This window comes from Leuciscus leuciscus, assembly GCF_965113295.1.
Source record: "Leuciscus leuciscus genome assembly, chromosome: 11".
NCBI classification, from domain to species: domain Eukaryota; kingdom Metazoa; phylum Chordata; class Actinopteri; order Cypriniformes; family Leuciscidae; genus Leuciscus; species Leuciscus leuciscus.
Window position 1 is genome coordinate 15,046,808 of NC_138735.1, and position 22,299 is coordinate 15,069,106.

Below are 22,299 nucleotides of genomic sequence, written 5' to 3' on the forward strand. Positions count from 1 at the left end.
TTGAGTAAAAAAATCTCTTCAACTGTTATTTTCATTCAATAATGCATTTATTGGTACAATACACAATAATATTATTTTGTGCATGGATCATGTGCATTAGAAGAATTTGTGTATAAAACACCTTTTGGCAGTGAAGTTAAAAAACATCACCTAAGCACTTGCACAAATCTTCTAATACAATACAATATAATGTAATACAAGACATTATGGAAGATTAAATTATTCTATAATTAGCATGTTGTCCCAGAATTCAACAGTTACAAGATGATTTTGCTACAAAATGAGGCACATTAGTAGACTGAATCTGCTTTAGCACCTTTCCAAATAGTGTTTAAATATTAGCATTTTAAGCATTTGCAGACACTGAGAAATTGGAGTTTGGTATATCTACCATGATTTTGCATCCATACAATCTTTTATATTTGTATTCATTCATTCATATATCCCTCCTATGTAAACAGGTCAGGCCTTCAAAACTTGGCACATGCAATTACAATACAATACAAAGTATTTCACATTAGAGACAATCTGCAGAATTAAAAAAGCACACACACACAAAAAAAAAACAGTACCATTTCTAAATAAAATATCAATATATAGGTCATAATATCATATGGATGCTCTTTTCAGCTGAACAGTCATTGTATGAAATAATCCACATATACTGGCACTGCATTACAAGAAACATTATTTCACATGCTGTGCTCTGTGGTGTTACTCAAATGTGTGAGATACCTTTATAATAAATAAGATATTAAATATAATAAAATCAGATCATTTTAATGAATACCTGAAAGATAATCTAATGCTATTAGTCTTCTATGGCAATGTATGACAGTTGTCCTTTTGTAATACTGTGAAATATGCTTTGCACTTTACAACTGTTCTCAATTTTTAAGGTTAAGGTGAAGAATTTCCCTGCAGGAAGCAAGTCATAGGCCAGAGGAAGGAGTTGAGACTGTGAAACTTCCATTCTGCTTCACTTCAGTGTGACTTGAATCTGCAAGCAACTGCTGCACAAAGTTATGCTCGGATTAATTTCCATATCCTGAAGTCAGCAGTGATAGAAACAATGTGAATAGATAACTCATTCGCTTTTTGGCATCTCACTGCACATGCCATGTGATGTGACTATATTTGTTTCCAGGATGTTTGTACTGTGCAAGTGAAAAGTGCTTTGGAATAGACATGATTCTTAAAATACCAAGGTAAATACACTTCTTCAACATTACTGTAGACATATATTCATACTCAAGTTTATCATTTATAATAGTCAGTGATAATTGGAATTTTTTTTTATATCAAGCACATATAGCGAGAAAATTTTAATAATATTTTTGCATTGCATGAACAATCAATAACTATGGATGCCTGTTGCTGTCTAAGAGAAGAAATATTGGAATTGGCAATTTTTTCACCTTACACCTTCACATTTTGTATCGGCGGCTTCATTTTTTATTACTGTGACTTTTCTGGCATTTGCGACTTCACATCCCGTAATTGCAATGCAATTTTTCCTAATTGTGTCTTCATCTGTCTTACTGTAATTGTGATGCTTTTTCTTGCCATTGCGACTTCACATCTCATAATTGCGACTTCATATCTAACTTGACTTTATATCTCCTAAATGTTTTTTAATTACCCTTTTTTTTTTTAACTCTGAGGTAGCATTCCATAAAAAAACACCATTATGTTCATGGTGATTTCAATAAACTCTATTTTACAACACCTCATAGTGTAACAGCAGTGCACTTGAAATGTCACTGGTATGCTGATTCGATAGAGTGATGTGTTACAACAGTCATTGTACAACAGTAACACATCACATACTACAGTGTGTGTTGTATGTGATGCACATACAACACATACAACAGGAAAATCACAGGTATAAAATGCTTACTTTCTCAGGTTTTGCCTTTTCGAGAAAGAGCACCCAGTGGCAGTGAGCGTACATTTGAAACACTGATGATTTATACTGTAAATTACAGTAGGAATTGGAACGGAGTTGGATCCCAATGCATATTTGATTGTTCCATGTAGACTTCACATGCTTGAGGCATTCAAGCACAGGCCTGAACATAACAAGTGTAGCCGATATGGATTCATTAATAGAGGCCAGAGTACACTGTAGTTAAATGTTGAGGGGTCCCGTTCAGGTGTCACCTTGAGGTGTGAGGAAGGGCAGGGCTTCGCAGGCTAAAGGTGTCGCCACTGGATGAGTGATGTGAGGGGGCCTTACCACACACCAGAGACGGCTCTGCTTCCTTTATTTCCATTGCTCGCTTGTATAGTTCAGCAGCTTTCTCGAAATCTCCCTCTTCATAGCTGAAAAAGAGAGTGGTTGCAATGGTGCTGTTACTAAGGTGTTCTGGATAGTTGCCATGTGGCTACTTACTGGTCCAAGTCATGATGGATATGGTTTGGATAAGACTTTTCCTCTTATTTACATTAAAATATATTATTTACAATAAAATTAAATATAAAACAATATTTCCAAGGCACAACAAATTGAAAACAGCAGGGGGCCTAATACAGACCCTTGAGGCACTCCATATTTGAGTGCTGTAAATATTATTCTTTTTGAAAAGACTACAGACAATGCCAACCCTTGCGAAGACTCCAGATGATGCCAACTTTGGATCAGCATTCAAAACTGTCATATTATCCTTACACTGTAATATTAAATGTATTACAGTACATTATAGCTGTACATTACTGGCATATCGACATTACTTTGAATCGCTCATCTGTTTGATAACAGAATACTTAATAACTGTAATACTGAAAGAAGCATTTTCTGTAAAGCTGCTTTGAAACAATATGCATTGTAAAAAGCACTATACAAATGAACTCAAATTGAATTGAATTAAAATGATTGTGCCAGCTGAGCTAATAAAATATGGCTAACCTTAGTACAGCCAGGTTTTTCAGAGTCTCTCCGACACGCGGGTGCAGTCGGCCAAGACTGTCCTCATATACCTTTAGAGCGTGCTCATACAAAGGCAGTGCATCACTGTGCTGCTTCTGCAACATAAACACACATCCCATGAGTCACATCATCAAATAACAGAGCGGACCGCATAGTTTTACAAATCAACAGCAGGCCAAAATCTGAGAAGTTTTCTCACTAGTTGGCAGTAGAGCACGGCAAGGTTAACCAAAGCGGTGGCCACACTGGGGTGTTTGGGCCCAAAGCTCTTCTCTCTGATCTCAAGAGCTAGTTCATACAGAGGAACTGCCTTTTCCAGCTTCCCCTATCACACACGCACACGCACGCACACACACACACACGCACAGCCAATTAAAAAGGGTCAGGAATTCATTAACAATATTAAAAAGACAAAACATTGCAAAAATAATCAATGCATAATCGCCACTTGATTGCTACATGTTCTGCAGAGCTGGTGTGTTGTGAGTCCTTCCTGTGGTTTCTCACCCTGCGTTTGTAGAGCATTGCTAAGTGTTTGAGGGTATAGGCGAGAGATGGGTGATCTGGGGCAAGCGCTCGTTTGCGGATGTCTAGTGCTTTTTCGTACAGCTCCTCGGCATTCTCATACTCCTTTCTTTCGCTGTGGAGTGAGGCCAGGTTGTTCAGAGACTGGGCACAGTCGGGGTGATCCGGCCCAAGCACGCGCTGACGCATCTCCAGGGATCGGGTCAAGAACATCTTTGCGGCGCTGGGTTATAAAAAAACCAACATGTTAAAATGCCTATTATATGACTGCAAATGGGAAATGCATATTGTAAATAAACTACTACTGGTTTACAAACTCATTTAATAAAACTCAAGCCTTTTCAGAAAAGGACACTTCTTTTCAACTGTCTTCAAGGCACATTTATGTGCCAAACAAGTGCAATACTAAAGTTTTAGTGCTCCTCTTTTTAGCCTCACTGATCTACTTGACATTACATTATTATCTCTTTATCAGAGACTGAATTGAGTGATAATTTATTATGTATTAGGCTATATTATTAATATCAGAGCATTTTGGTGTTGAGTAAAGAAACTCTGAATCTCACATGACCTCCTAATACTCAGAGAATGGTATGTCATGCTATGATGTCACTGCTGTGTTGATTCCGTGGTCAGATGACGTGTGCAAAGCTTTTGTGAGTTCTACACTGCAACTGTGCTTTGTACAAAGAGCTTTTTGTGAACAGTCTTCTTTGAAGAACAATCAAAATGGCAATGTCCTACAATTGGTTTTCAGGTGAGGATAATGGTCAACCAAAAGACCAGGGGTCATTGCTTGAGAATAATTTGCACTCAGATGTAAATGAACAAGGGTTGTAAGCCATTCGGACCAATCTGTTATTTGCGAGTGTGGAGAAATAGAATTAGCAACTGGTCTCGTGGGTATAGTTTTTTGACCTTTGAACACTGCCTTGATACAAAAAATGCCATTGAGGTTCAGAATTTTTGGGAGATATTCAAATCTAATCAATATATAATTGATATATAATCAATTTGTATCAAGAATAGTTGCATTTTACTGATATTTGTAATGGCTACTGAAATTCTGGTATCGGTATCACTAACCCTTAGTGTGTAAAAAAAAAAAAAAATTGTGAAACATTTTATAACACTAAAATATTTTCCAAGACAAATAGTTCTTTTACAGGGCATTTAGGTATTTTTCATGACTGGAAAAATTACTTGCAAAATCCCAGATTTTAAAATTTAAAGATTTACTCACTCCAGGTTGTTCTGTAGGTAATAAAGCACTCCAAGCTCATTTAGAGTCTTGGCACAATCTGCTGAGTCTTTGCCAAGAGTCAGTTCCTCCAACTGCAGTGCCCGTCGCTTCAAAAGAGTGAAACCAAACTAGAGAGAACACACACAATTATAGTATAAGAATGACTGTTTTTCATTTCTCTCACACTCCATTGAGTAGGACCAAATGTGCCTAAAAGTTACTATTTGACCTTTACTCACCATGTGGCCCTTCTGTCGTGCCGTCTTCTGTCTGATCTTGACTGATCTCTTTCTCAACTTCTCAGCTTGCTCATATCTAGATCAAATTTAAATAGAATTTGTTTTGTATAAATGTATATGTTGTTAATATAATGTATTGAACTTTACTTATTCATGAACAAAGGGTCTAAAGGAATCTGTTCCAAACCATAGAGAGCTGCCTACTTTTTTTTATGTGCATTTAAGACATTCCCAGAATGCACTGCAAGGAAATTAAAGAACATTTTAAAATGTAGTTTGGGGTCAGTAAGATTTTGTTTAATAAAGAAATTAATACTTTCGTTCAGCAATGACGCATTCAATTGATCAAAAGTGACAAAAAATCTATTTCAAATAATTGCTGTTCTCTTGATTTTTCTATTCATCAGAATTCTGAAAAAAAAGCATCACATTTTACACAAATATTAAGCAGGAAAACTGTTTCAACTGTTTTAGAATGATTTCAGATGGATCATTTGAGAATGAAGACTTGGAGTAATGGCTGCTGAAAATTCATCTTTGTCATTTGAATAAATTACATTTTAAAATATATTCAAATAGAAATCAGTCATTTTAAAATGTAATACTTAACAATATTGCTGTTTTACCATATGTTTTGCCCTTGGCGAGCATAAGAGACTTCTTTCAAAAACATTTTAAAAAATCTTATAAATTGACAATCAATTTGTAAGCTTAGCAACTTTTGACCAATGACTTTTCATGACTTTTCCAGTTATCTATAAATATAGAATATACAAAGAACAATTTCTAGTTTATGAGATTTTTTACATACTAAAACAATTTATATTAGCTATTTTTAAGATTTCCAGGCCTGTAAATCAAAATAAAAAAATGTCCTGATATTTCCACATTTACTAGCTTTACATGGTTCTTGAATTTATTTGCTGGCTATGTAAAGGGTTTCAGTTTAGTCACCCATTTCAGAGACCCTAGGGTGCTGCCTCAGAAATAGTTCCCCACATAGACAGAGAGGCAGCTCACTAGATTTAGAAACAAAGCGTCTGTAATATATATATGCATACCAGAGTGTGAAATTAAATGTGCAGTAAGCGATTTCTGAGAAACTGTTGAAAGTAGATCAGACTGAGCACCAAAACACACTTGTAGCCAATCAGCAGTAGGGGGCGTATACACTCATGATGAGGGAGGAGAGAGAGTGAGAACAGGGAGATTGAAGAAAGACTGTAGAAAGAGAGATGCCTTAGAGACATTACAAAAAAAGAGAAATGGTCAGAGGAATATCACTGGAAAAAGAAGGGTTATGATCAGGCAAGAGCTTTAGGACCCGCGTTAATATTAGAAAAGCTTTTCAGCCCCGGAGAGACCCAAGCGGAAAGGCCTAAAAACAGATGCAGAGGTTGCTTTGTTTCTGTTCCTTATGAGAGTAACACTGGTTTTGAGTGTCATCTCTGCAGCTGGTGTGCTGCAAAATATGAATAACAATGAACTCTTGTGTACTGTATGTACATTTTTTGTTCCTCCTTGTCGTTCGTTCATCATCTTCGCATTAATTTTTGCGAAGCTTTATTTCGCTTCGTTTCTGCTGTGATAAAGAGACATCGACACTTGCATTGCATGTTTGTGCATTTTGGGGGCGGAGCAATGAAGGGAGGGGTGCGTTTGTTTGGATTGTTTCCAAATATCAACAGTGTTCAATTATGATTCTCAGAAATCGCTTACTACACCTACAAGAAAAAAGTTCTGTACTTGTTTTGTTTCTGGTAGAGGAGCGAGAGCGAGTCTAGTTCTCTAGCGACGGTGCTGTGTTCGGGGCCATAAGCGTTTTCACAAATCTCCATAGCTTGTTTGTAGAACTGCTCTGCGTTTCCAAATTTCCTCCAGTGGACGTAAACCCCTGCCAGCTGGTGCAGGGACTGAGCCACACTTGGGTGGTCCGGGTCCAGAGCCGTCTCACGGATCTCTAAGGAGCGCTGCAAGGGGGCCACCGCCTTGAAACAACACATTCACATCATTTATACACGCTTTAAAATTAAATACAGATGACCATCAGTCTTTTTCTCTCCATCACCTGGCTGAGCAGTCCGAGGTCTTTGAGGAAACGGCCCAGCGTCTCGTACAGGTTGGCCAGTCGGCTCATGCTCTGCTCACTCTCACATGTCTTCTCAAACTCCTTCAATGAGTCGAAATACTCCGTCGCCATCGAGCTCTTATCCTTACCAACAAACTGCCAGTACGCCAGCAGCTCTGAGAAATGACCTCTAAGAACACACATCAGATAGATGTTATTTCAGACACATTTACAGACATACAGAAGAAAATATAGAGCAAGAACATGAGAATGCACCTCTTGTAAAGGTTTTGGGACACGAACAGGTTAAGCAGACTCATCTGGAGTTTACTTCGATCCTCCTGCTGCTGAAGTAACCATGGCAACTCATCAGCCACCCTCCACGTCACTCTGTCTTGCCTGAATCGTCAAAAATTATTCGACAAAACAATTTAATATGGCAGCTAGTTTTTAGATAAATGCTTTGTTCCAAGACAATATCAGGCATGTGATCAGCTTAGGTCAGAAAACCTTTTTACCCCCATTCAACATGACTATATACTATGATAACGACAATAACAATATCAAACAACAACAATGATTATAATAATATAAATATAATTTTTTTACTTTTTTAAAAACATTTTATTATTATTTAATCATCAAAATTAAATTGCTACTTCAATAATACTATTGTACTGTAAAATAAAAATGTAATAATTATTGTATTATTATTATTATTATTATATACTTTTATTTTACAGTACAATAATATTATGAGGCAAAACGCTATGAGACATTGTAAACACTTAATCATGAGGTGCTCGCTTGTAAATAAACATGGTAACATTTATTAAAAAGATTAAAAATTAAAACACATCCCTGCAATACACATAAAGGCCTGGTTTCACAGACAGGGTATAGATTAAGCCAGGATTAGGCCTAAAATAGCTTTTATAAATGTGTCTTAGAAAAAAACATTACTGGTGTACATCTTGAGACAATACAATGATGAATTTGAGATATGTCAGTGCAGGTTGCTTTCAGTTAAAACAGCTCAAACATGCATTTTAGTCTGGGATTAAGCCTTGTCTGTGAAAGCGGGGGTAAGAGATGTTCTTACTCCAGCTGTTGACTAAAGAACTGGATGATTTTCTCTCTGTACGATCCACAGCATTTGCCCCCATCCAGAAACTCTTGGTTGACCGCTTCACAAGCCTGGAAAAGATACACGGTTGAACATACAGTACACCAGCACAAACCAGTTTCACTTTAATTTACTTCTGTTTCAGTCATTTCTCCATCAATGGGATGTGAAAGTGAGCGGTCTTCACCCAAGAAAGATCACAGTACCATATTTAGTTTCACACACACTGAAATTTTTCCAAATATAGCTAAAATGTGAGGACATTTTTATACAGTTAGGTCAGAGTCAGAGACACACACACCTGTGGGTGCTGAAAGCGAATGAGTCCACAGGCGTAAGTAATGATGAGGAGTCTCTCCAGATTGTAGAGAAGTGAGGTGAGAGCGGGAAAACTGAGGTCTGGGAACAGCTCCAAAGCCTCTGATTCACTGATGCCGTTGTGACTGGCACATACCAGGCACAATAACTGCATGAGGAGAAATACAAATTAATAACAGAAAACTGTAAATTGTGCACTGAATCGTTTTTTGAGCGATTCTCTGCTACAGGTCACCTCTTTCATGATGTTTTTTTCCTGATCTGTGCTGAGTGAGTCTAGCGCCAACTTCAGGCCCAGTCTGTATAGCGATACTGTGTCTTGACACAACGCGCACTGTTGTAGAGTCATGTCCAACGTCCAGGAGGATCTAGAGCTGTCAGATTAAACTTAAATATTTTTTTTCATTCCCCCACCACTCCATAAATACACTGACTTATATTGTATGCAAAAACGGATATACATATAGAGAACTGCACGCACACACAGAGCCATAAATACAAATACCAAACAAGAAGTATATTTTAAGTAGACACAAATTTACGAACACTATAAAAATCTACAATCCACTCACTCACACATCTACTTACTGTGTAATAAGTCTGGCCAGTAGAGAGATATAGAGTGCATTGCATGTTGCAGCTGAACGACAGTGTCTCTCCAACTTTTTTTCCTGTTTGACAGCAGTACAGACAGATACTCAAACGCCACATACATAAACACAGACGAACACAGGCTGACATTAATGTTTACCTGATCTTTGGTGAGCTTGAGATCGGTGTTCACACACTCTGTGCTGATGACACTCTTCACCTCTCTAGGATTGAGTGGGTCCAGGTGCAGTGTGGGCCACAATCTAAATAGTTTTGTATGTTTGGTGATTGTCTACCTGTGTATATTATTGTAAACATACATAATATCTGAAATCAAATTAGTTATGCGTGTTTGTGCATCACAGACCTCCATGCCTGTGGGCAGGTCTCCACATTAACTGACACCAGAACTCTCACATTAGCAGGAAGAGGATCAATCAGCCACTTCATGTGCCGCTCGGCATTCTGGGAAATACAAAAAGGACAAACTGAATCATACTGAAGAACATTATTAGATATTAAAATTTGGGCAGATAACGATATGCAGATAATTATTTTTATGCTATGGTCAACAACTGATAAGTGGCTAATTAACATAAAAAAAATGTATACTATTTTTGCCTAAATAAATTTTTTAAAAACACTAAAAACTAAATAAATAATTTTAAATGCTAAAGTGAATTTAGGCAACATTATAATGTACAGTATAAAAACATATTTAAAAATGTAACAGTTAAATAACAGCAAAATGTAAAAATAGGAGGGAATAAGATAGATAAATAGATCAGATAGATACTTGCTGAAATCAATCAATCAATCAATCAATCAATCTAAGCAATTTTAGCATTATGTAAATGTTATGACAAAGTGAAAGTGTAAAATCAATTGATTTAGGTTTAGTTGTGTTTAGTTGTGTCTCTTTAGTAGCTAAACATGATCATACCACAGCTCAATGAGGAAGTTAATGTAAGGAAGCGTTACCTGTATTTGGTCAATGGAGTCAATGATGATTATAATGTTCCCATGGTGGCGTGCGGAAAGTCTCTCTAGCCAGCGTGGGAACTCCTCGAGGATCTTAGAAGGGTCCATCGAGAGGCCGGAGATAGACCAGAAATGCTGGAGCAGCTACAGGGATCATATAGGTGGAAAAAGTGGTTCAGAGGAAAGTTTTAGGTTCAGTTAGCTTTGCTTAAATTGTGTACCTATAAACCCTTTATGTAACATTCACCTCTACACTAAAACTGGACTCTGCACACCTCTGGACTAAACCACCACCAACGAAAACAGGTTAACCTTATTAAATGTTAGACTTCCTCTTTCTGCATACAATGATGATTTCTCAGGGCTTCAGGTTGTGACAGGGCCGCAAGTATATTTCAAGAATATTTTATCAAGATATTCATCCATTCCTGATTTTCCATTCATTCTTCTGAATTCCTTGCATGACTGGATGGATCTTGTGGTTATTTACACCTTCCCATCTAACAAATTTCATCCACATTATCAGATTCTGAAGAAACCTTCAGCTAAACATTATTTACACCTGGAGATTCTACAGAAGTTGTTTTACTTTTAACTTTTGAAGTAATGTGTAGACTATAAATTGTTTGGGAAACAATTCAAGTCAGCTCAAGTGAAATCGAAGAACAAACTAGTGTGATTTCATTTCGAACAAAATCAGGCAAACACAAAAGTTTGTTTTGGAACAAAACAGCTGGAAAAACAGTTCACAGTTCCGGAAAAGTTCACTCCGGCTGGTAAACACATTTGAACTACCATTGTTCGGTTACAATTAGGTAATAGGTAGGTGTGCTCTGATTTTTCTCCAGTTCATTTCTTCTGTTCTTCAGTCTGTCGAGGTCAGAAGTTCACAAGTAAAAACATGAATACACTGGAGAGCCGCTTTATAGTAAAAACTGAAGTTGTAATTCTAATTGAAAGAGACACTGACACTTTTTTTCATGTTTAATACTGTAAAACTGCTTGCTTTTAAACAATCTATTGAATATAGTGACATTACTGACGAATTGCAGAGCTTGTGCAAACATAACCACTTTGCTATGATCAGATGCTTTCTTAACTACTGTTTTCTCATAGACATTTATAATATTACAAAAGATTTTATTTCAAATAAATGCTTTTAGTTTTAACTTTATTCATTAAAGAATCATGAAAAAAAAAATGTATCATGTTTTTTAACATTGATAATAATAAGCAATACATCTTGAGCAACCAAATCAGACTGATTTCTGGAAGATCATGTGACACTGAAGACTGGAGCAATGGTTGCTGAAAATTCAGCTTTGTCACAGTAATAAATTATATTGAAAATATATTAAAATAGAAAACAGTTATTAAACTATAACTAATAATATTTAACAATATTTAACTTTTTCTGTTTTTTGATCAATTAAATGCAGCCTTGTTGAGCACAAGAGACTTGCACTAGCTGAACGGTAGTGTAATTGTAATGTGCATAGTTTCAGCCCCTGAGGGACATTTTAAAATGTTGAACAATTATGCCAAACATGTTAACTGGAGTGTTTCAGAAGACTTCATTAATAGAACATTTTACATGGCAATATTTTCACAGGTAGACAAGCTTGTATACATGCATTTAAGAGCGTTAACCCAGGGTTTACAAATGTACAGTGTGAATCTTGTAAATCAACCACTCAAAACCAAGTATGAACAGTGTGAAACAAGACAACCTAGGATTATGGTAATGTTAGGGTTAAATATGCCAATGGTAAAAAACAAAACAATTCCAGTGCAAATAGCCTCCAATAGTGTAATAAAGCGCTAGTTACAAAGAAATTGATTCTACTGTCCGCCTCTGTTCTTTTACAGTTTACAGAGTAAAATGTGTGTGTGTGTGTGTGTGTGTGTGTGTGTGTGTGTGTGTGTGTGTGTGTGTGTGTGTGTGTGTGTGTGTTTTTGTGTGTGTGTGTGTGTTTTTGTGTGTGTGTGTGTTTTTGTGTGTGTGTGTGTGTGTGTGTGTGTGTGTGTCTGGATCTCACCTTCACTGTGAGGCGTTTAATGATGAGCACAGGGTCTGTGCTGGTAGAGAGCGGACGTCCCGTGAAGTGATAAAGAATGAGGGTATTGGGAGAGTGTTTCTGCTGTAACTCTATCCTGCAAAGAAATTACAAATTGTTTATTGTGTGATAATTGACATACAGAATTATTGTGCAATAATACCTAATATTTAGAATTAAGATGAAATAACCAATTAGCCAGCAAAAGAGATTTGCCCGATCCGGGTGCACCAGACACCAGCAGCGGTGGAGTGGGAGGAGGGGCGGCTACCATGTCATTAAGTCGGTCGACATACTGTGAAAAGAACCAATATAGCATTCAATATACAAATTTCCTGCCATTTGTGCACAGTTTATTTAACTTTCAGTTGCTCTGATAATACTTTTACCCATACCCGAGTGTAGCACTTTCAGCTTTCATCAAATACACAGAATTTTCACAGATTTTTTTCTCAGATTTCTTGTGAGTCTACTCATTAGTTAAAATACTTTATCAATAACTCAATTATATATGGACCAATAATGTGATTATTTCCATTAATCAGAGTAAGGATGCAGTAAGATGTTTACATGACATGAGCAAACCTCTTCACTCCCGTTTACATGACATTTTCATTATAATGATTATCCGCTAAGAATTGTGGTTGTTTTTACCTACATTATTGACATTTTCAAATGCACAGCACAAACGATGAACTCACATACAGTAGGTGTGTTACTGGCCACTGTTTTAATATACTTATGTTAAATGCAAAACACATTTCTATGGACGTATTGGATTTTTTCCGGTGACGCACCTAAAATGACTCCATTACAATGTTTTCGACCATCAGTAAACTGCATTATATGCATGTCGTGCAAAGTTGTCAGCCTAAACTCAGTTTCTTCAGCACCCAAAATATATGATGCCTTTTCTCACAGGAAGCATGTATAAATCCCAAAATTATACGCGGATTAAGTGGGATGAAGCGGGTTCCAGAGGAGTATGTGGAACCGGAGACAGATGTAACCAAGTAGGGGCTGACAGAGGGAAACATCAACGCGATGACAATGGAGGGAGGAGCCAGGTAGGATGCGATTGAGGGAGGAGCAAGAGGATGACCTGCAGCAGAGCCAGGACAAAGGCCCACGGCAGAGCAGATTGAGGGAGGAGCCAAGATTGAATCAGGAGCCTGATCAACAGAGGTGAAGCTGCAATGTGTGGAGTCCCAGGGTGACACGGAAACCACACAGACCACAGTGGAGTGATAACAGACCACAGTGGAGCAGAGGGTCAGCTCAGAGGCTCAAGGTGGAGCTGACGGATCCTCAAAACAAGGCGGAGCTGACGGTTTGAGGTTTCTAACCTTAATCTGAGCAGCAGGGCAGAACCACGGAAGGAGCCAAGGGGCTGAAGGGAGACAGTAGAGGCGAGGCAGGACTATCTTCAACAAAGGAGACTTGAAGCTAGACAGAACCAATATTGATGAAGGCGACTTTGAGCTAGGCAGAGCCAATAGCGAAGAAGGTGACTTGGAGCTAGGCAGAGCCAATGGCAACGAAGAAGACGTGGGACTGGGCTGTACCATCAGAGACAAAGACGACTTGGGACCGGGCTGAACCAGCAGAGACGAAGACGACTTGGTGTTAAGTTTAAGACAATAAAAAAATGTGTTCATGCACATGTATACCTCTGTGCTGAATATTGTTTAAGATTACACATGACTGTTTACCGAAAGGAAAAAGGGGACTCTTATTATGAAGTTCCCGGAAGTGCGGTTGTTGTTGGTTGAGCACGAACGACGTAGAGTGAAATATGGTGTACATGAATAAATGGGTGATTGATTAACTTCTGAAGTGTGTCTTTAAGTGTAACATTGGGAGCGGGCTGAACCAGCAGAGACGAATTCGACTAGGGACCGGGCTGAACCAGTAGAGTTCAGCTAGCTGAGCTCTAGGTCCAGAATGGGGCATAGTCCACATCAGCGAGGCAGACAGTCTATGGGGATTCACACTGAACCAGAACCCACTCCACATTTGCGGTGAAGCTTCCTTGAGGACCTTCCATGGTGGCACGCGTGCCCTTGACTGGTCGGGATAGTGAGGAACGTCTGATCTAAGAAATCCCTCTTGTGATCCTCGAGGGAGTGAACTCCCTGCTTGAGAAGAAGCAGGCGGACTGCAGTGCAAGTATATCGATATTTCTATTACTCTGCTCGTCTCGACCTTGCTCTGCCTGTTCTGTCTGACTGATTGCTCCACTGACGGTCTACCCGCTGCCAAGCTCTGCCTGGATCTGATTTTCCCATTTTCCTGAGCAGCGCCAACCCGAGTCTCTCGAGGCTTGGTGACCCGTTATCTACATTTTTCTGTTCACTGCTAGTTTATTCAATAAAGACGGTCAATCTTTGCTTCTGAGTGCTCAGTCACTGACCCGACACAAATAGCGGTTAAAATATTTGCAGTGGGCCGCGAAAACATATGTGTTTGGTTGTGTGGGCTGTGAGTTGAAAAAGGTTGGGAACCACTGAACTCAAAGAACTAAGGGCTTAAATACCGTACACAGAGGATGGTAATCAAAGGAACAAGGAACATGTGAGAACTAATCAAAGGATGGAAACAAACTATAAACTAGAACTCAAGCAAAACGGTGACAAGGAAATCCATGAGAAAGAAACTAAACAGAACATAACATCGTCACAATCATGTCTTGTTCTATATAGTTTCAGTGTTCTTTATGTTTACGAATCTGCGCATGACCACGTCACAAAACAAAAAAAGTCACAAACACATGTACACTTTGGTCAGAATGGAATCGATTCGATTACTGTGTTTACATGCCTGTTTATTGTGATTAAAATCAAAATATGCCACATATTTTAATATGATTAATGCTATGATTATGAGCTTAATTGGTTAAATTTGATTAAAGTATTGTGTTTACTTGAGGTAGAGTTTAATCACAATATTACCAAAATTATATTATAATCGCATGTAAACTCAGTCAATAATGATCAATAAATAAAATGATAGAGGCCATGCCTTCTGGAAGCTGTATTTTGCAGCAGCGCTGCAGGCCTGCTGGAATGCCTCGATCTGTTCCTGCTCATCATGAAGATCCCACAGCACATCACCAGAGTCTTCCTCTTCCCTCTCCTCCTCCACCCCACTCTCCTCTAACTCCAATCCCAACAACTCCTGAAGACAGAGAAAATGTATCTTTGTTGAAAATTAAGCAATCTTACAAGAAGACAAGTTCCTCTTTCAGAACCTCAAATAGTGAACCACACTCTAAACAATGTTTATATTTTGATGCAATGTTGGGTTATTTTCAAAGTGGTTTTTATAACTTAGCTGTTGTGTTGGTGGCTGGGTCAATTTTATATTGTAGAAATTATATAGAACCTCAAAGTTACCCACTGCCTGTTTTTTTCAAACCAGACTGTGAAACCAGTCATTTTCACTTACCAGTGCACTGAGGCTGCTCCTATTGTAATTGTGTGTAGTCCTAAAAACATATTCAAGTTCACTGTATATTATTATCATACAGTATATCAAATATTTGTAAAATAATAAACATTTATGAGGTAAAATGATCCCAGCATATTGGCTGACACTGATAAGCAATGAGTAAAACGCTATAATCGCAACATCTGTGTTGCCTAAAATTTACCAAGTTTTAAGTTAACAGTTTAAGTTGACATATTTATAGAGCATTATCACTTCATGTGAGAACTTACGAAGTTTCAACATATTATTAACCACAACACCCACTTGTAAGTTCCTGTGTGTGTGTGTGTGTGTGTGTTTGTACCTGTTTGATAATTCTTTCAAGTTGAGAGAAGATAAGATCAGCTCCTTCCTCTACAGACCCTGCATGATCCACTACCTTCAGAAAACACGCAGCAAAGAATAATTAATTAATCAAAAACATTTAATAAAAGTGAACTGCACACCTCACAATATCTTACATCCATTTTTGGAAATAAAAAATAACAAATCATCTAATTTACGACATCACATTTGATGTTTTTTCTTAGATCTTTGTTATCAGTTATGTACATTAGGGGTTTATGTTACATCTAATGTTGTTAAATTAATAGTTATTGCATTATTTTAGACTCGTGCGTTACCATGATGGTGTTTTGTATTTGAGTGCGTGCCACTGTGTGCACCTTCAGTATCTTAGTATTTTCATCAACTTTTCTGAAGAAGTATTGTGTGGCTTTCGCATTACCACCAGTGTTATTATGGTGGTTGCCAGTGTTATTATGGTGGTTGCCAGTATATGTTAGATACTAAACAGATTTTGGTAGCAGTGTGGACTTGCTAATTCAGCAGAAAAGGGCTGCAGAATTGACCGTTTTTTAAAGCTTTGAACTGTAAAATTTGCAGGTTGTTCTGCAAATATGTTTACATTTTTACTGTATTTTTACTGAATTAGTCTGGCAACCGCAGCTGGCAGAGTTTCTTCTGTAATAACATATTTATTTACAGTACATGCAATCTAAACAAACAAAAAAATGAGTCTAAGTGGTCATAAAAAGTCACACATTGGCTGTTCGCGGTCAAAATTTACCAACTACAGGAAATTAGGAAATGGATGTAGTAAATTTTCAAAGGTTTGCTACATATATAGCAAAAATATATATGGTATATATGGTATATAACTTGGAACTTACAAAGTAAGTAGATATAGTAGATATAGAGGTAGATATAGATATACACACACCAAACATAACATGGTAGAAACATAAAAATAACTGCAATAAGGATCCAATCATAGACTCTTAAGCATTTGCCTTTTTAAATCCAAACAGTGACTTTTTTTGGCCAGGCAGCGTGTGTGATAATGAAATAGAGAAGTTTATAGATAAATAAGTTCTAAATAAAATCTAAATTACTTAAAATCCCAAAAGATCATTTTATTGTTACTACTACTTCAGGAAAGTAGTGTTATACTGTAAAATAAAAAAACCTTTACACTCTTACTGTGCTTACTTCAGTACTCTTTTTTTGAAAAGCTTATGAGGGTCAAATCTTAGCATCAAAAAGCTGGTCTGTTGCAGTGTGAGCGCAGTGTGAATTGTCCTTAAAACTTCTAAAACTTTCAAGAGAAATTGCAATTTTAAGCTCATTTGAATCATTTGACTCAACCTTGAGTTTGGCACTTTTGTCAGCTTTGTTAACTCTCTCTAGCAGGTCTCTGGTGGCTGGACTGAGGGTGGACACCTCCTCCTTTTCTCCTTTTCTGTCACCCGTTCGCAAGTACAGCAAGAGAGGACGAGAGTCTGGTGTCTTCACAAACGCCTCCTCCACATCCTCTACAACACAACTAAAACAGCAAAACAGTTACATGAGATTCATGTCAACGATAACATAAAAAGTGTGAGAAAGATTTTTATTTTAATGATCTAAGCACATGGACTAAAGCGCACAGCGCAAGTGCACTTAAGGTGTGTCCAAATCCACTTTTGCTAGTTTGACGACGGGAAAAATGGTCGGTGCGCCCAGCGCATGGTCTAAAAGTGTTGTTCCTATTCTTTTAATGAGTAATGGGTGTGTTTTGAGTGAGACGTGCAATAAACCAATCAGAATCTCATCTCCCATTCCCTTTAAAAGCCAGTTGCGCTCACGACATGGCGGATTGCTATTTACATGGCGCAATATGCAAGCGGAAAGACTGGAAACGAATCTGCTCGTGCTCGAGGTTAAAGCGCGCAAGCAGACCATTTACGGGACAAGTGAGATTTATTTTTAATATTTGGTTAGTTTGTGCGCTGCTGCACATTAAACCCTGTGTGTTTAATGAGCAGAGTGTGTGTGTAATAAGCAGAGTGTTCGCAATGGTGCAGTCTATTTCAGTTGCCTCAAAATAGCAACGCGCCAACAATGCGCCAGAACACACCTCGTTTTCAGACCATGGGCGCACAAATAGGCGCAAATGCATTTACCATTTAAACAACGTGGAGCAGGACATGAAAATGATAACTGCGTCGGGCTAAAACTAGCAAAAAACACTTGCATCGTGCCTAGTGCTGCATTGGGCCGTGTGTATGATAGGGCCCAGAGTGTCACCTGGATACTGAAGACTTGAGTAGCAGCACACACACAGAGCTCCTCTCGATCTCCTGCCTGCGTTCAGCAGCATATAGAGCGGCCTTCTCCTCAGGAAATGACACGTTCAGGCAGAAATGACCCAAACCCTCACAAAACCTCTGCAGCCTCAAAGAATGATTCTGAAAGAGAGTGACAAATAGATGCAGCTAAAACGTGTGAATGAGTGCATTTAAATAAGAGGTGTTATCGGAGCACGTGTACCTGTATAAAGGTCTGCAGCTCTGCTTTGGTCTCCTGTGTGTATATGAGGTAGCAGCGGACTGTGTTACTCCACAGAGCCTGAGAGACGTGAGGAGAAACCTGCAGCAGACTAGCCACGGCTGCATCCCAATCATCTGAAACACACAGGCACGAACATCAACACATACACAAGCACACCTACACACACAAACACAGGTGCAAACTCACCTCTGCTGACATTGGCAAACGGCCCCTCCACGTCGATGAGACTGTGGGCAAACTCCGGACCTCTGTGTGTCTGCTGTAACTGCATCATACTGCCCATAGATGGCTCGCTGCCCAACACACCACCACTCCAGTCCTCACAATGAGTTCCTGCGGCTGCACACAGAGTATAGCACTGCAATAAAGGCTTGGATGGTTCGATTTAAAACTTAGGTTTCGCAATGAAGCTCCAATCTAGAGTTTTGTGAAATTATGCTTAAAAATATTTAGCGGTACAGTAGAAAAGTTGTACTTTTTTAATAAATAAAGAGATGGATGGACGGATGGATTTGATTTTTTATTAGACAAATAAGAGAACCTAAGAGTCAACTTCCTCTTTCAAAAGAAAAGTGTTGTTAGTGCAAGAAATCTACATGATTCATCATAATTTTATTCAAAAAGGGTAAAAATATAGTTTCCTTTGTGAAACTTATCAGTCACACTCTTACTAGTGACAGTGGTGTGGTTGTCGTCTGAATCCGAGTCTGCTGGATCATAAATCTGAATGCCTTGAGCCTGCAGCTGTTGAAGTTTTGACTCCAGATCTCGTTTTGCCCGCAGCAAATCCTGAATTTCCTTTTCTTTAGTCTCCCGAAATATCTGCCGGGCGATTTAGGGCAGAGATGAAGATGAAGGAAAGGTAAGGTAAAGAATCAAAGTCCCTTTCAATGAAAGGTCAAGTCCTTTCTATCTGAATGGGGGAATCCTGAAATCTCAAAAACTGAAGACTGAAACAGCTATAGGCTAAAGAGATAAGACTAAACCAAAGGAAATAGAGGGGGCTTGGGCAGATTTAGAACTGTGCAAGCTACAAATGTCCTGTGTAAGAGAGAAGAGAATGATTCACACCTTAAACTGCCGTTTGACCTTGTCTCTGTCGTGCTCAAAAGTGGCAGCTCTCTCCATGGCTTGATACTTTGCCTCCAGGGCACTTTCCTTCTCTCGAAGAATCTTCTGGTATGTCTTCTGAAGAGCCTGACAACCAGAAAATGATATCAAAATGAAGGGGAAAACATTATTAAAAGAATTAAATTCTTGAAAAAAAAAAAAAAGTGTGATTTTGGCATAATCTTCTTTTTCATATATGAAAAACTTTTGTCCACCAAATCAAAGTCTGAATGTGCAACCAACATGCAGAAATCTGCTTAATAAAATAAAATAAAATAAATCTAAAAATGTTTTTACCTTTTTATAACAAATTTAAGGTTAAATTGTTTAAAAAAAAATGCATATAAATGTATTCAAGGTCTGAAAACATGGCATATTTTTGTTAGTATAACCAGTTGTCATTTTCGGCAAATAAATTATCTAAATGGCAATGTTTTTACTTGAAATTTGGAAGAAATGTTGTCAGTATTTCATAAAAAAAAAAAAAAAAAATTTTACTCAAATGCAAACATAAATAGTAAATCCAGAGAAACTGACAACTTTGCAGAGGTCTCTTATTTTTTACCAGAGCTGTATATGCATGTATGTATGTATTTATGTATGAGTATAAATATATATATATATATATATATATATATATATATATATATATATATATAGAGAGAGAGAGAGAGAGAGAGAGAGAGAGAGAGAGACATTAATAAATTCCATATATAAATTATACCTTGAAAAATATATGTTATATAAAATATATAAACCTATTTGTAAATAAAGATTAAGCTGTGTACACTCACATGCATAGTGTAGGGAAATGTAATAACTTTTTATTCAATAGTTACATTTTCAGAGCCATTAAATTTCAAGAAATTAAATTTTTACTGAGATTGTTTGTAAGTTTTGCAAAGCCATATTAAAAAAGAATAGAAACAGTGAACGAATAGAAAAATGAATTGCAACAGTGTACATCCTTTATTTCTTCGGCCACCACTTTTATTTGCCATTGACCCACATAAAAAGGTCAGATTATATTTTTCTCTCTCAAACCTGCAGCTCAGCACGCAGCCTCTTGTTCTCCTCATCCAGCTTGGCTTCTTTCTTCTGCATGGAGGCGATCTCATTGTTCTTGCTGACCCTGAAGATCTCGTATTCTTTCCTGAGGCGCTCGTACTCCGCTGCATACTCCAGTTCCACCGATCCGGTGGATTTGAAGCTGGCACCGATGACACGAGGCCCGCGGCGGAAGGAGCTCCGCAGCAGACGTGCTTTTGGCTTCACCTCCACCGGTATCTCGCATGCCTCTCCTCCCTCACCACCGTACGCATCCTCAATCACCTCACCGGGGCTCACCAGAGAGGACGCCGTACCCATAGCAACTGATGAGACGTCGGTCAGCTAGATCACTCTTCCAGAATGTGCATTGCTGGTTCTGTTGGAAAAAGGAAACACTTTTAATTGTTAACTTTAAGTATAATTTCGAAACTGTATACCATAACAGTAGAGCAGCAGGGATGACAGGTCTTGTTTTGTTTTATTTAAGGAGATATCATGGCCCGGTTTCACAGACAGGGCTTAGATTAAGCCAGGATTGGGCCTTAGCTCAATAAGGGAATTTAAGTAGCTTTTATAAACGTGCAATTAGGAAAAAAGAAAAAGAAAAAAACATTACTGGTGTGCATCTTGAGACAAAACAATGACACTGACATATTTTAAGATACAGTGCAAGTTGCTTTCAGTTAGCAGCTAATACATCTCAAACATGCATTTTAGTCTGGGACTACTGTAGGTTTAGGCCTTGTCTGCGAAACTGGGGGTAAATATCATATTTACAGCAACTGGATATGTTTGATCTATAGTTAATGCACTATGCATTTAAAACTCTTTTGCTGTCATAGCAAAAGTCCATTACGTTAGTTCTTTCACCAAATTAACGTAATGGAAATATTTTCAAAGTAAAGTTACAGTGGCTCCAAAAAGTATTTTAGACACCTAGGCTAAACCACACTTATAAGTCATTATAGGCTACATACTTATGGTGTCTGTCTCGCAATTGAGATTATAATAAGATGGAAACATTTATGAGACGTTGTGGCGAAGTTATGCAAACAATATCTTACTATGTGAATATCCCAACAGGACAGTTTAACACGCATATTTCTACTTTTCTTCACACTGTCATCAAAATCAAACACTTTAATTGACTGCATATTTTTGTAATAATTGCATATTTAAAGTAATAAACCTTAAGCATCACCTTAAAACTGCGGTCTTGAACCCTGCGGTCATCCTGGAGACGACAGAGTGAAGAAAAATTCTCCACCCAACCGAGACGATGAAGGAGATCCAGGACGATAAACCTGGACAAAACAGATATCTATCTTAAGACCCAAAATATATATCGACAAGTAACGTGTTCATAAACTCTGCTGGCATATCAGGCATAAAGGTAAACAAATCATACCGATGCACACGTTTTATCCCCACTCTCTTCCTGACAACCGCGTTACTAGGAACGCCTTCTTCTACGGGTCCACAGTGTGACCAAAAAGTTAACCTGAAACGTTTTCGTTAAGTAAGGCTCGTGTGAATAAAAACTACATACTTTTGCGTGTGTAGCTGAAGAGTAGATATATGGTGCGTTCAGTTCTTCCTGGGAAGATCGTATTTACGATGTGGGAAGTCGTGTTTACGACGACAGGTGAGTTCAAGTCACTTTCGTTGGAGTAAGTTGGTGGTGTAAGTTAACTTCTTCACAAAATGCAGCAAGTTTTTTAACACTAAACTTCTAGAAAAT

At 38.0% G+C, this 22,299-nt stretch overlaps 1 protein-coding gene across 1 annotated transcript; it reads right to left on the reverse strand.

The window, feature by feature from the left end:
* Nucleotides 1-25: 25 nt before the first annotated feature.
* nphp3 (nephronophthisis 3) lies at nt 26-22,062 on the reverse strand. The gene is made up of 29 exons (XM_082183311.1): nt 21,967-22,062; nt 21,760-21,862; nt 20,553-20,934; nt 19,470-19,595; nt 19,070-19,220; nt 18,585-18,737; nt 18,378-18,511; nt 18,135-18,295; nt 17,214-17,391; nt 15,871-15,945; nt 15,099-15,254; nt 12,269-12,372; nt 12,060-12,174; nt 10,021-10,164; nt 9,407-9,504; nt 9,200-9,302; nt 9,037-9,119; nt 8,684-8,822; nt 8,432-8,596; nt 8,107-8,201; nt 7,281-7,403; nt 7,005-7,194; nt 6,683-6,924; nt 4,937-5,012; nt 4,698-4,825; nt 3,437-3,677; nt 3,129-3,254; nt 2,909-3,024; nt 26-2,325 (listed from the first exon to the last, which is right to left on the reverse strand). Exons 3-29 carry the CDS (start codon nt 20,874-20,876, stop codon nt 2,160-2,162), a joined length of 3,912 nt encoding a protein of 1,303 aa, XP_082039437.1. The 5' UTR covers nt 20,877-20,934; nt 21,760-21,862; nt 21,967-22,062; the 3' UTR covers nt 26-2,159.
* Between the last annotated feature and the right edge of the window lie 237 nt (nt 22,063-22,299).

Bases quoted from the DNA above. Each gene is read 5' to 3' on its own strand.
- nphp3 (XM_082183311.1), bottom strand. From the start codon at position 20,876: ATGGGTACGGCGTCCTCTCTGGTGAGCCCCGGTGAGGTGATTGAGGAT. The intron at 19,221-19,469 runs GTGTGAATCATT...ATCGCCCGGCAG, and splicing joins AGGTCAAACGGCAGTTTAAG to ATATTTCGGGAGACTAAAGA. The intron at 6,925-7,004 runs GTGATGGAGAGA...TGTTGTTTCAAG, and splicing joins ACCTCGGACTGCTCAGCCAG to GCGGTGGCCCCCTTGCAGCG.